Source organism: Epargyreus clarus, unplaced genomic scaffold (genome assembly GCF_041222505.1).
Source record: "Epargyreus clarus isolate Ecla_fem2 unplaced genomic scaffold, WU_Ecla_fem_2.2 ptg000036l, whole genome shotgun sequence".
Taxonomy (NCBI): domain Eukaryota; kingdom Metazoa; phylum Arthropoda; class Insecta; order Lepidoptera; family Hesperiidae; genus Epargyreus; species Epargyreus clarus.
In genome coordinates this window covers 2250056-2265653 of record NW_027332241.1, presented here as the reverse complement: position 1 = coordinate 2265653, position 15598 = coordinate 2250056, and the positions used below count along the sequence as shown (strand labels likewise).

Sequence of the window (15598 nt, the reverse complement as noted above, 5' to 3'; positions counted from 1 at the left end):
GATGTTTTAATTAGAAATCTTTTATTTAAATGAGAATTAAAATAATGATAAATACAATATAAGTAGTTATGTATATCACCACAGTACCTTTTTGTTTTTTCTTTTTTTTCTTTTCGAGGGGGAAACCTTCAAAAGGTACCCGACGACGTGGGAGCGACGCCGGGTTATGTGGGACTTTTACCGCACTAAAACCCCCCCGATAGCCGTCCTCAGCGCTTGGCGGAGAATTCCGGGATCTCCGATGGAACACAACCGGAGTCCTCCGAGCGCGATGCCCCAGTCGGGCTCTGCCCTAGGGGGAGCACTTTACGCTCCTCCCGCACACCTAGTGTTTACGACGGCATGCGACCACACATGCCGCCGTCCTTCCCGGGGTTGCTCTCCGGACGGTTCGAGCTCCCACTCTTGCGGCCGGCAACCCCGGAAGCCCCGTTTTAGTCGCCTCTTATGACAGGCAGGGGATACCGTAGCCCTATTTTGGACCCGGAACTGCAGGGACAAAGCAGTGATAGCCTGGTGGTTAAGAAACTCGGCGTCTCGATCGGGGGGTCCGAGGTTCAAATCCCAGGCACCTCTGATTTTTCAAAGTTATGTGCGTATTAGAAATTAATTATCACTAAATAATGCTAAATGGTAAAGGAAAACATCGTGAGGAAACCTGCATACCTGAGAGATTTAAAAAAAAATTCAAAGGTATGTGAAGTCCACCAATACGCACTTGGCCAGCGCGTTGGAGTTATCCTTCTCATAATGAGAGGAGACCCGTGCCCAGCAGTAAAGATTTAAAGATTTATTGAAACAGGAAACATTTTCACAATTTGTACATTCGTAAACAACTGCAATAGTAAAAACTGTGTCGCAGCTGATTACGCCCCCTCTGAACATGAAGGAAGTTTGTTCCAAAAGCTATACAATACGGTTATAATCTAGGTAAATATTCTATTACATGTATTACATTTCAAGTAATTGATTCTATACTAATACTGTTAGGATAGTTACAATATTAACTTAACGTGTGTGTGTGTGTGTGTGTATGTGTGTGTGTGTGTGTATGTGTGTGTGTGTGTGTGCGTGCATGTGTGTGTGTGTGTGTGAGAGAGAGAGTGAGTGTCAACCAGAAATTAGTGTCTCAGACTCATCATAAGAAAGGTTTTGTAAATATTTTGTAATTTTATTTTTGCATTCCCAGAGAGAGAGAGAGGAGAGTAATGGTTTGTTGATGATGATTGATGAAGAACTCATGGTGAGGGTACAGTGTAGCAAACAAACAAACTGACATTCTAAATTATAATATTACTTAGGATTTACGTCTTATTATTAGACACAACAACATAATTATTTAATTATAACTCGCTGAAATCATATCTGCATTTAGTAAACTACTTTTAACTGCAAAATCCTTGGACGTATTTCTATGTGACTGAGATAGGAGAGTAATGTTTTTAGGGTTCCGTACCCTAAGGGCAAAACGGAAACCTTTTACTAAGCCTCCGCTGTCTGTCCGTCACAGGGCTCTATCTCCTGAACTGTAATATATAGACACTTGATTTTTTATAGAATACTAGCTGACCTGGCAAACGTTGTGCTGCCATATAAATAAAAAAATGTTAAGGGAGTACAACTCTTATCACTTAGGGGTATGAAAAATAGATAGTAGCCGATTCTCAGACCTACTGAATACGCATATAAAATTTGGTGAAAATCGGTAAAACCGTTTCGGAGGAATACGGTAACTAACATTGTGATACGAGAATTTTATATTACAGAATATGAATATTTTTACTTTAATTTTATACTGTTGTGTGTTCTTAATAGATAAATAGATAACGTGAGAGATATAACAACAAATACTAAAATAAAAACGTTGAAAATAAATGGGGGTAGCCATACAAGAAACCGCTATTTTTCGATGTTTTTCGCTTTAGCTATTGAATGTAATGGGTAGAAACTTCAAATTTTCACAATGCATGTGCTTCAATGGCTGCTATAATAACAAATGCTAAATTTAAAATATATATTGGTGGTACGGAACCCTCTGTGTACGAGTTCGACTCGCTCTTGACCAATTATTTTAAAATATATAGCTTTTTGTATTTCATGCTACGGAACCCTATATGTACGAGTTCGACTTAGTCCATTGAAAAGTTACATTTGGGTATGCATTTGTCAGAGGACGCAATTTTATTTTTTTAATGTGTAGGGGGGGTCAGTAGAAGCTTAAGTTCAAGTTTGTGGGGTCGGCACCCTTGTCCCCCGGCCGCCATCTTGAAAAAGGGGGTGCAAATGGTTTTCGCGCTGTATCTCGTAAACTACTTACCCTACAGAAAATTTAATTAAACATAAAATGTAGCAAATTAAATTTCCTACAATTTTATTTCTATTACTTTTTATCGTCAAGTGACCAACAAAAAAGTTATAAACAAAAATAAATGAAAATTTTGTAACAAATTTCCTTTTGGAGGTTATAACTTTTTTTCAGTTCATTTTACAATAAAATGACATCATAGCAATTTTGTAGAGGGTTTTTCAACGAACAATTTCCTCTATATAATTGTTTCATTTTATTTATTTATCTAGGTTTTACAGCGCTCCAAACTTGAACGGATTCTCGAATGCTCATAGGGATGCAATAAAAACTAAAAATTAGGCTTACTTTTCTATCTATATTTTTTTTATTCATACAATTTATTATGATCTTAACATTCCTATGCTATTATTAAACTATGTTTGACCCTTTTACCCACCACCAATGAGGTAATCCACGGGCAATTTCTAGACAAAATAATGTTATTTATTATTATATATTGAAAAATGTCTATCAGTTATTATTTTTTCATTCTCTTCGATGGTCCAGGCTGCGAGAAAAAATCTGAATCAGTATCCGAGGTGAATTTTTGTAGTATAATGGGAGTTGGTATAGGCGTCATTGTCGGTAATTCATCTTCTAATTCATTTTCTTCAAGTAATGTTGATATGTCCACGATGTTGCTGCAGCTTTCACCACCACAATGGAGGCAAACTGGTGAACATTTAAGGCCTGCTTTTCGGCAACCGCACGCACTTCCACAATTTCCTTTGCATCTGCAAAAGATTAATTTCATAAGCTCGGGGGTTGCTGGAGGCTTGGAAGCTTGGATTGGCATCCAAAATTTTCCATGCTTTTTCCAGCCCCATTCTTCTGGATCACAATATTTACCGAGCCATAACTGAATCTGGTGATACACTCGGAAACTGTGGAAACGGGCTGCATCTTGTGTTGGAGGAAGTGAAGAGAGATTAAATGCATTTTTTGTCACTGTCTTAGCAAATCGTTTGTATCGCAGAGTGTCTAGAGTATCGTCTTTATTTCCGCCATATAAAGAGACGAAAAAACGTTCGCCAACAACACTGAGTAACGATGACTCGACTTTCTCACTCATAAATAATTTAGTTCCACTTGCTAACTCTGGATGCTTCTGCAAATTTTTTATAAATTTGACTTTGCCCATGTTATACGCTGCTGACGTTGTGTCGGAGAAGGCATGGAGAAACAGTAAATTCTCAGCTATTCGTCGTCATATTTAAAACTTGAAGGACAGTACAATTGTTCGGACGTACGCCCTTTTGAAGGTTTTAAAAAAAATACATTTGTTTGATTCCTTCCTAATGCCGTCAGCAGTACAAGGATGTCGATGTCTTCTGCTATGATTGTCACCGAATCATATGACTGTGATGCAGCAAGCGCACAACGGACGATGACTGCATCTGCATCCGATTCAGCCTGGTCGACAGTAAAATCCACCTCTGATAGAGTTACCTCATAGGTGGTGGGTAAAAGGGTCAAACATAGTTTAATAATAGCATAGGAATGTTAAGATCATAATAAATTGTATGAATAAAAAAAATATAGATAGAAAAGTAAGCCTAATTTTTAGTTTTTATTGCATCCCTATGAGCATTCGAGAATCCGTTCAAGTTTGGAGCGCTGTAAAACCTAGATAAATAAATAAAATGAAACAATTATATAGAGGAAATTGTTCGTTGAAAAACCCTCTACAAAATTGCTGTGATGTCATTTTATTGTAAAATGAACTGAAAAAAAGTTATAACCTCCAAAAGGAAATTTGTTACAAAATTTTCATTTATTTTTGTTTATAACTTTTTTGTTGGTCACTTGACGATAAAAAGTAATAGAAATAAAATTGTAGGAAATTTAATTTGCTACATTTTATATTTGATTAAATTTTCTGTAGGGTAACTAGTTTACGAGATACAGCGCGAAAACCCTTTGCACCCCCTTTTCCAAGATGGCGGCCGGGGGACAAGGGTGCCGACCCCACAAACTTGAACTTAAGCTTCTACTGACCCCCCCTACACATTAAAAAAATAAAATTGCGTCCTCTGACAAATGCACACTAAGGCCTAAAAAATGTAACATTTCAATGGACTAACTCGCACTTATCTGATTATTATTAAAGTGTTGCAAAACCAGTAATTATTTATCATTTAATAATCGAGTAAAAATACTCATAAAATTTTAATTAATAGGTACGTACTCATAAAATAATATGATACTGTATGGAGATTGTAGACTTATTATTTATGCAATGTAGGGATTAATTTGTTGCGAATTTACTATTCATTAAAAGTGGTTACTATAAAACTAAGCTGATATTAAACACTTTGTATGTAATCGTAATAAAGTAATTTATAATGAGTTTAAAGGTAGAACACATTGAAGTCCGACTCCGGCGGCACCACCGCCACACCTATTTCTGTTATAACAGCAGTTTTAAGCGCTGCTGTGTTCTGGTTTGAAGCGTGGTAAGTGAGACATACTTTTCCGCGTTCCGGCTTAGTCCTTAGGGGTAGCGGCGCATCTGTGGCCGACCTCCGGTACGAAAATCGAATCCTATCTGGAGTCGATTACAGATGTCTATGGGCGGCAGTAGCCACTTACCATCAGGTGGATTGCATGCTCGTCTGCTACTCCATATTATAAAAAAAAAAAAAAATCAGAGGCGCGTGTCTGGGATTTGAACCTCGTACCCCGCGTTCAGAAAATCTAATTTTAACCACTAGTATGTCACTAGAATTGGTTAAATATTTTATTTTTATACTCAACTCATTAAATAAATAATTTATTTATTAATAGCAATATCATACGTGCAATATGTCTGAAACAATAATAAAAAAATGTGAGCCGTCACGGGACGCCTGGCAGATGTGAAACATCGACATTATTTTGTAAAAGTAATATGCAGAAAAGAACATATTGTGATAGGAACTAAATATGTCATAATGATAAAATAAAATATTACGATTTTTTTCCAGATAACGATCACTATTTATTGAATTCGATTGCGCATGGCGACGCGTCGCCATACCGTACACACTACTGCATATAGACTGGATATATATACCATCGTATAGCGTGGCGACGCCACGGCATGCGTCGCCACGCCAGAAATCGGTTTTACGTGCGGCTATAGATGTTTAACATCAATAAAACAATAAAGTAAACAATATTAAAATTTATTTCATATATTAATTTTTATACTAATTACAAACATAACTTAATCTAAATGTAATAACATTATAAAAAATATATTTATATGAATTCGTCGGCAGGCGCCCGCTTATAAAACGCGCGGGAAACATCAGTGGGTCCTCGAAGACCCATCCATGCGAAGTAGCCACGTCGCCACATCAACATCAGGCCCAGCATTATGGGTACAGCCAAGAGCACACCTGGGGATAATGTTACATCTATATATATTTAACGTTAAAATGGTAATTGAGACGTGTACCGCCATCTAGTGTCGAGTAGCTAAGATCGCCACAAGTTAAAATTATAATTATGAATGTTTGTTTTATCTGCTAGACAATTTTCATGCTCTAAGTTAAACTAAGATGTGTTAAAGTATAAGTCATTATAGTAGTTAAATAGCACAAATGTCAAATAAATGATAATTTGGACCTTAAATATTATTTTATTATGCTATGATGGAAGATTGTTAATAGCGTGATCTAGTTTATGCACAGCGCCATCTGTTGTTCAGTAGCAAGAAGTTATTATGTTAGAATTATAAATGTAATATAATAGCTCTGCCTAATACTTTATTACTTTACTCATATCTAAAGCATGTGCTGATGGGGGTTTTCTAAGCACATAAGGCGTTCCAGCGTTGCTTCAGTTGCAATTAAACTAATCCGTTACTAATAAGATTAATGAATGATAAATAAGTTATTATAATTACTGTTATAAATGGGAAACTACATAGATGTCACTACTGTGTCTAAAATGCTAAGCAAAGAGAATATAACCACTACGATGCTAAGCTGGCCGAATAGAAAGAAGAAATGGTTGATGACCTCGATGACGATAACAGGAATGACAGATGGGACAGATGTCTAAAAACTGTGGCGTGGTTATTGAGAATTGTTTCTTTAGAATTGGCTTATTGCGTGTTGGATATGTCAATGTTGTAATATTACCGCACCATTAAATATTGTTCTGGTTTATGGTCATGTTTCCCCTAATTTATCTCCGATTCTAATATTACTAATAAGTTCTTACCAATTAAAGTTCCCATAAGGATAGCTCCATCGCGTTCAGGGCGGTTCCCGTATTTGTCCACACAGCGCATGGTGCGGTGGATATCGTGAAGATGCTTCATGGTGTAACCCCTCATTTCTATGGGTTCTGTGCATCTGTAAAAAAGATAAAGAGATACATCCACTTAGAAAGCAAGGAAGATAATCTTACACAAAAAGGTTTTACGTGGGTCTTGAAATTCTTGACTGGCTGCCGAAAATTACACAATTGGGCACGAGTCTCCATAGCGCAAATTCAGTAGCGGACGAATTTTTACAATCTTGTACAGGGTCCGATTTGGGAGCAGTTTCCCCAGGGCTCTTTCAAGTCAAAAGCTCCCACAATATAGATAACTAGCTGACCCGGCAAACTTTGTACCACCTCAAAATCTATTTATCAAATATATTTCATATAAAATATAGCCTATGTAAGCATAGATAATGTAGCTTCCGAATGGTGAAAGAATTTTTAAAATCGGTCCAGTAGTTTTTGAGCCTATTCATTACAATCAAACAAACAAATAAAGTTTTCCTCTTTATAATATTAGTATAGAAAAATATCCAAATTTCGGCGGGTTAGCCACCTTCGCGATTTTTTCAAACAATTATTTTTTCGCATTTTTATGTAATAGTTCCACTTATTAATTATAAAATTCTTTCTTGAAATTCTTTTATTCGCTGGCATTACTGTTTTGATAAACTTCAACATAAAATGTTTCTTTTATTCGGAAAACAATTCGGAGCCAAATCTTGCAAGCAAACGAAACAATATCCTTATTGTATATAAGGTTAGAAGTTAGAAATCTCATTGCTAATTATTTTACTAAAGAAAAACTTACACCATCTTCTCAGTAGCGTTTTCATTCTTCGCCTCGATGGTAGGGACGAGGTGGTCGACCATCCACTGCGTTGAGCAATCACAAAGGTATGGATTGTTCGAAACATCCAGCCTTTCAACCAAATCCCATCTGGATAGGAGACGGGAGTCGATTTCTGTCAAGTTGTTTGATTGGAGATACAGCTGTAAATAAAGATTTTTTTAAACAATTGGTAAATATATATATATATATATATATATATATATATATATATATATATATATATATTTTTTTTTTTGTAGTAGCAGCCAGTACACTGATGGTAAGTGACATCTATAATCAACCCCAGATAAGATTAGATTGAAATCTGATGTTGATGCTACCTACTAAAGACTAAATTGGAAAACCTCGAATAAGTATGTCTACCGTACCACACCCTCAAACCAGAACACAGCAGCGCTTAACACTGCTGTTATTCGGCAGAAATAGGTAAGGTGGTGCCATCTGAGTCAAACCATGAAGAATTCTACCGCCTTTAAAAGTGCTACAATCCTTTCACAATTTCTTGTAATTCAACTAGAAACTAAAACCACATACAAATCCTTTCAGGGACACAAGGAGTGCCAGGTTAATTTGTTATTATTTTAGAAAAGTTGTTTCTTCACAATAAAAAAATAACATAAAAATTAAGATATTTGTACTGGAACACAAGGCATTCCAAGTGAGTCTACAGTAAAATCTAACGTAGAAACCTAAAATAGCTCTGAGGCTACTAACTATATTAGAAAATAAGACATTCCATCACTTTACATTCACTTTAAAGGTGGTAGAACCCTTTGTGGTTCGACTCCGGTGGCACCACCGCCACACCTATTTCTGCCTCATAACAGCAGTGTTAAGCGAAGCGTGTTTTGGTTTGAAGGGTGTGGTAAGGGAGACTTAGTCCTTAGGGGTTGCGGCGCCGGGCGTATATAACGCCCACCGACGCAGTGTCCCTGTAGTTCCGGGACCAGAATAGGGCTCCGGTATCCCCTGCCTGTCGTAAGAGTAAAAGGGGCTTCCGGGGTAGTGGGCGGCAAGATTGGGAGCTCGAACCGCCCGGCCAGCGACCCCGGGAAAGACGGCGGTATGTGTGGCCGCATGCCGTTGAACACACCAGAGGATGTGGCGAGCTTCTGCTCACCTGGGAGGAGCCCGATGGGGCAATCGCGCTTAGAGGACTCCGGTTGCGTTCCCTGGAGATCCCGGAGTCTTCAACGCAGCGCCGAGGATGACCACCGGGGGGGTTTTAGTGCGGTAAGAATCCCACATAACTCCGTGTCGCTCCCACGGCATAGTGTACCATTTGAAGGTTTCACCCTCGTAAACAAAAAAAAGAGGTTGCGGCGCATCTGTGGCCGACCTCAGGTAGGAATATCTAATCCCATCTGGGCTTCTTTGCATACGTCCATGCGCGGCAGTAGCCACTTACCATCAGGCGGACTGCATGTTCGTCTGCTACTCTATTATAAAAAACTAAAATATATTATAAAAAACTAAAATAGTTCTGCGACGCAACTAACTAAATTAGAACATAAGGCATTCCAACCTCTTTGATCAGCGGCCAGTCGTACGTCTCCCCGATATCGTCTGGTCTCGCCAGCGCTTTAGGGTCAATGTAAGTTAGTTGAGGGTTATAACTCATGTGTAGCTGTTGCAGATTTTCCAGGCCACCCAATGCGCCAGCGCCAATGCGTTTCAAATGCTTCATGTTACACATATGGAGTTCTTTGAGCTTCCGGAGGCGGGGGAAAGCTCTGGAATTAAAAGTTCTATATAACTGCCATAAAAAGATAACAGCACCATCTATCTAAAAATATCTTTCGTAGCAACCAAATATACAAAAATATTTTTTTTTTTCGAAATAATTTCATATGGAATGATTTAATTCGTTTAGAAATAATTTAATTTAATTCATAATTCTTAACAGAAATTGCATTTTTAATTAATTGTAAGTAAAGAACATGTTAGTAAGTAATGATTAGACTTTATTCGAAATTAAAAAAACGCGCGCCATACTGTTTCCTCTTAGACAAAAATCTGCCATAAAGTTTCTAATTTAAGTTTTGAATTATCGAATCCAAAATTATGTTTCGTATAGATACAATATTTACCTAAAGGTAAGTACCGCAAATACGTATTTTACTTTAGAAATGTTCGTAATAAGTAAGTTTTTTAAATATGCATTATGAACTAGTGGCATTGCTTACATCGCTACTTCATTTTGAAACATGTTCTTCAGAAGCAATGATAGGTTATGGTTTTTGTTCAAAAAGTGTTCTATAGAAATAAATTTTAGCCATGAACTTGATAAATACATATTTTGCTTAAAATGTATAAATAATAAATATTAAATATAAGTAAATAATAAATATTAAATACTAACGGGTTATCCTCAGAAGTGACTTCCAACTCTGTGATCGGATTTTGATTTAAGTTTAAGTAAATTAAATTCTTAGTCTCCTCTAATTCCTGAGGAACGATCGTGAGTTTGTTGTCGCTGATGTCCAGCCTCTCCAGGTACCGTGGGGTATGGAGGAATTTGTCCGGGATCTCTTTTAACTGACAGGAACGCATTCGAAGAACCTACGATTTGTTTGGAATAGATTACAGTGCCATCTTTTGGTGAGTAGTGTTTACTAAATGTATTTGAATTAATAAATATATTAAAATATGTCATTTACGTTATTGAATTTACAATACAACGTAAAAGTCTTAGTTAGTATTATATTGATTAATTAAACAGTTCTTTGGTAATCCTGAAGCGTGATAAGTAATTAAAATATAATAATACATAATTACAATTAATTTTACAATTTTTAATTATTTTCAAGCCCAACTCAATTAATTAATGTATATTAAGTACAGAATTAATTCAATTTAAACTTCTATAAAATTTCGTCAGTTCTTGAAAACCACAAAGCAAATTCGAGATGCGCAATAAAGATTTCACATATTAATAACTAAAATACCTTCAAATTTGGTAAACTGGAGATGGCGATCAGCGTGACATGGTCAATGGTGGTGAACGGATTGCCACTAAGGTCCAATTCTGTTAGTTCTGGCAGATGCTCGAAGAGGTCCTGGTTCAGCGAGTGCATGTCGTTGTAGGCGAGATTAAGGATCTTCATGGACGCGAGGGGTTCGTATTCTTCTGGGGAGAATCGGCCCTGGAATAAGTAACAACTTTACTAACATCGTCATTTTCCCCTATTTTACCTGTTCCTTGGTTTCAATATTTCAAAGCTTTTTAATAGATTGGCAAGTTTTGAGGCCTTAGTGGCTGTTGTTGGAAGTTTATAACTTCAATAACGAGGTTCAGTGGGAATAGCGCCATCTATTATCGAGTAGTAATACAACCACTACTTTAATATTTTTAATAATAAATTAATTATAAAGAATAATGAGAGCAAACGAATAAAAATAAAAGCAGGTTAATTATTAACCTATAATTAAGCTATTGCTGTACTATAAAAACGTTAAAGAATTAGATATGGTCAAGTTTGAACTCATTAAAGTTACCATTAAGAAAAACTTCATCTACTCGTCAATAGATGGCGTTACATGTATAAACATTACCTCGAAAGCATGTGGACTGAGCTTCGCAGCGGTAAGCTTGTTGTGGCTAAGGTCCAACGTGGTCATCTGCTGCAGGTCTTTGAAGCTCGCGTTCTCTATAAACTCTATAGAGCAACGCGAGAGGTTCAACACCTGGATTGGTAGCTCTGCGATCGCTGTTATGTTGGTAAACTTGTTCTCGCTTAGGTCTACCGTCGTTGGTTTTAGTTCTTTTAACACTGGAAGTAAAATTATTTTTATAATGTACGAGCTTTTACCCGCGACTTCGCTCGCGTTACGAAGTAACATTTTCATCCCCTATTTTATCCCCTTGGGGGTAGAATTGATCAAAATCCTTTCTTAGCGGATGCCTACGTCATAACATCTACCTGCATGTTAAATTTCAGCCCGATCGGCCTTTGAGTTATATATATTTGGAACTACGTGTAATTAGTGTAATTAGTAAATGTAATTAATTTAAATATAAAAAACTATATCACTTATAGTTCCTCTTCGATTCTTATAGCAGCCTCAATATACAGGGTGAATTTTTAAAACGGGCCTTCAGGGCCAAATCCGAAACTATAAGGATTAGCGAAAAATGCTGAAAGGACTTACGAGGCCGATTTTGATAAAAACTAAAACTGCATCATTACTTTTTTAAAATAACTTTTTCCCTAGCCGGGAATCGAACGAGTTCATTTTGAAAAAAATGCACCCTCTATATTATTCCACTATCTGATAGTGTTGCTTATAAGGATCAAAATCTGGAAAGTAATGATTAAAATAAAAACATCTGTGTTTTAAACACAGTACGAACGGTATTCCATTGTCTTAATTCATTAAAATTTCTTCAAAACATAGGAATGGAGAACAAAATTATGTATTTAAACAACACTTTTACTTTTTTCGCGGTGTTTGTCTACACTAATATTATAAAGAGGAAAATTTTGTTTGTTTGTTTGGTTGTAATGAACAGGCTCAAAAACTACTGGACCGATTTTAAAAATTCTTTTACTATTCGAAAGCTATATTATCCACGAGTAACATCAATAGATTTTGAGACGGTACTAAGTTTGCCGGGTCAGCTAGTATATTATATAAACTTACGTATTAGAACAAGAAAATAATAGTAAAATTGCTAAAAATGTAACTTACATTTCCATTCTTCCAAATTAAAGAAGTCTGTGAGGCTCTGGTCGAAACAATCCACTTTATTTGTTGAACACGTGCATTTTCTGCAAATTCCTGTATTTCTCCAGTCCACTAAAATAAAAAATACCTTCTTAAAACTATATTTGCTATTGCACGCTAGATGTCACTACTTGAATTAACTTTTTTTTAAAACATGAAATAAAAATCAAATACTACATGCTAATGACATCAATATTATGCGTTTAATGAACCTAAATTAATTGTAATTCATGCAAGAATATTGCAAAAAAATATTTTTTACTGTAATATTTATTCAATTACTTCTACTCAACGCTAGATGGCGTTACTTACCGGCATTAGTGACATTGTTAGCTTCGGCGGTTACAAAAATAATGGCGCTCAAGAATATAAAAATAATTCGTTTTCCCATTGTAGCTGAAATATAAAAAAATAATCAATGAGTAATCAAAGGATTTTAATTGTAAACGTTAAGGAATATTAGGTTATCTGTGGCTATCTTTATCAACATATTTTGTTATCTGCTCAGTTCCGTATGAGTAATACATTTTCCAATAATATTTTGAGTGTAGCTCAGTAACGTGGGATAGTAATCCCACTGTTGGACTCAGTTCTTAAGATGGTTTTTCCCGGAGACTAATATGGAAGATAAGCTGTTCTATTGATGTGTGTGTCTTTTTTGTAATATAGGATAAGCAGACGAGCATGCAGTCCACCTGATGGTAAGTGGCTACTGCCGCCCATGGTCATCTGTAATCAACCCCAGGTAGGATTAGATATTCCTACGTGAGGTCAGTCACAGATGCACCGCTACCCCTGAGGACTAAGCTGGATTGCCTCGCAAAGCTATATCTCCCTTACCACACCCTTCAAACCAGAACACATCAGCGCCTAACACTGCAGTTATTAGACAGAAATAGGCGTGGCGGTGGTGCCATCAGGGTCGAACCACAGAACACCTCGACCTCGGATAGAAATATCTAATCCTATCAGGAGTTGACTATAGATGTCCATTTGCGGCAGTAGCCCCTTAACATCGGGTAGACTGCATGCTCGTATGCTATTCTTATATTATATAAAAAAACATATATATACATAGAATTCACTCATATCTCTTGACTAAAACAGTATCTTATCTACAAAAGTTGATTTAAGTATTGCTATTATTTTAACTAATATAACTAAAATAGTTAATAACTAACTAATAATAGTTTATGAAACTGTACGAAACAATAAAACAAAGACTTTCTATGCATCATTTCCTGCAATTATCTAATCTTTGAATCTCGATGATACAATCTTCGTTTGCGTATATTTTAAAAAGGTTAACAGAAAATGTTCCCGGATTAAGATAATCATTATCATCGTCAGAAACCCATTACTGTCCCACTGCTAAGCACGGGTCTCTCAGAATGAGAAGGATTAGGTCATAGTCCACCGCGCTGGCCAAGTGCGTATTGGTAGACTTCACATATCTCCGATTTTTTTTAATAAGGTCTCTCGGGTATGTAGGTTTCCTCACGATGTTTTCCCTCACCGTTAAAGCAAGTGATAATTATGTTATAATTAAGGATTTAGAATAAGTGATTACGGATATAAGAACGAAGAAGAAAGAAGAAGAAGGATTTTTTTATAATATAAGAGTAGCAGACGAGCATGCAGTCCACCTGATGGTACGTGGCTACTGCCGCCCATGGACATCTGTAATCAACCCCAGATAGGATTAGATATTCCTACCTGAGGTCGGCCACAGATGCGCCGCTACCCCTGAGGACTAAGCTGGAACGCCTCGGAAAAGTCTGTCTCCCTTACCACACCCTTCAAATCGGAACACAGCAGCGCCTAACACTGCTGTTATTAGGTAGAAATAGGTGTGGCGGTGGTGCCGCCTGAGTCGAACCACAAAGGGTTCTACTACCTTCAATAGATTAATAATAGAAGAACGTTTGATAAAAGTATTTTTGATAAATAACAGTGTTCCGGTTCGATGGGTGTGGTACGCCAGACAAAAAGGCTATGAGGACTATGTTTAATACATAGTCCTCAGAGTAATAAGAGATTGGATAGTTTTCAAGCAGAACTGCTCTACTTGGGGCTGATTATAAATGTCCTTACGGCCACTTACATACATAGTACATACATACATACACTCACATACATACATTTAAGTCCTTAACTAGTAATTATTATAATAAGAAACAACTACTTAAAATTATATCCTATGTCACTCCCACAATTTAGACGAATCCAACGACACCTCATATGTTAATCCGTCAAGCAGTTTGGGCTGTAGCGTAACAAAGAATGTGACATACATAAATATATATGACATATATAATAAAAAATACGCTCGAACAACATTACTCTCCACAGTAGGCTAAATAACAATAGAAAATAAAAACAATTTTAATTCTAATAAAATTAAAATGGCGGTCTTATCACTAAACACCAATCCTTCATTCACAAAGAAGTAATAAAAGGATAATAATTACCGTATTACTACCAAAAAACACTTTGAAATATAATATTTATAACACTTTATACATACGCATTACTTTAAAACACTTTGAACGCGAAAAACACTTATATTAACACACTTTTGACCAATATTCGAGGTGATACACGAAACATAAGTAAAATGGCTGACAATCTATATCTTATCATATTTGTACGCGTTATCAGTGGGTATGGTGTGGTGTGAGTGATAGCGATTTCATAGCATGTAGCGGAAAATAAGTTTCCATAAAAGTTCTTCATTTACATGAAGAGCGTATAAGAATAACAGTGATAGCCTAGTGGTTAAAAAACTCGGCCGTTGATCGAGAGGTCCGAGATTCAAATCCCAGATACGAATTTCTGATTTTTCAAAGTTATACGCATATTAGATATTGTCACTTGCTTAAACGGTGAAGGAAAACATCGCAGGAAAACCTGCTTCCCTGAGAATTCTTCAAAAAAGTTTTCAAAGGTGTGTGATCTCCATCAATCCTCACTTTGCAGTGTGCTAGTCGAACCATCTCATCATATCACGTTATTACCTAGTATTCATTCTATACAATGTTTTGCTTATAAAAATCGTCATTTGACTATGTGTACCTGCTTGAAATTGCCGCATTTTGATCTTCACCAAGTCCTATATTTTGGTAGGCATAGTAGGTAATAGAATTTAATGACGAGTCTCGTGTCCAGCTTTGGATTAATAAAACGCTTTCTACTCTCACAACCTTGTGTCGTGGGTGGCATGGACGCAACGAATACACAAATACCCAGACATAAAGCAGACATCCAAATTAATTATTCAGATCTGGCCGATCTGGAATTGAACCCGGATCCCTTTGCGCGTCACACCGGTATGACAATTGTACGCGGGTCGCATGAGTTGATGTTTTAACCGCTTCCGCTATCACTAAGACCCTACAATTATTTTATATCAG

The 15598-nt window shown here is 36.6% G+C and overlaps 1 protein-coding gene across 1 annotated transcript; it reads right to left on the bottom strand.

Moving 5' to 3' along the window:
* Window positions 1-5590: 5590 nt before the first annotated feature.
* Window positions 5591-14797, bottom strand: LOC140756979 (tsukushi). Its single transcript, XM_073092525.1, has 10 exons — window positions 14657-14797; window positions 12498-12581; window positions 12150-12257; window positions 11013-11230; window positions 10406-10603; window positions 9820-10019; window positions 8983-9190; window positions 7416-7597; window positions 6560-6693; window positions 5591-5730 (listed from the first exon to the last, which is right to left on the bottom strand). Exons 2-10 carry the CDS (start codon window positions 12574-12576, stop codon window positions 5591-5593), a joined length of 1467 nt encoding a protein of 488 aa, XP_072948626.1. The 5' UTR covers window positions 12577-12581; window positions 14657-14797.
* Window positions 14798-15598: the final 801 nt, after the last annotated feature.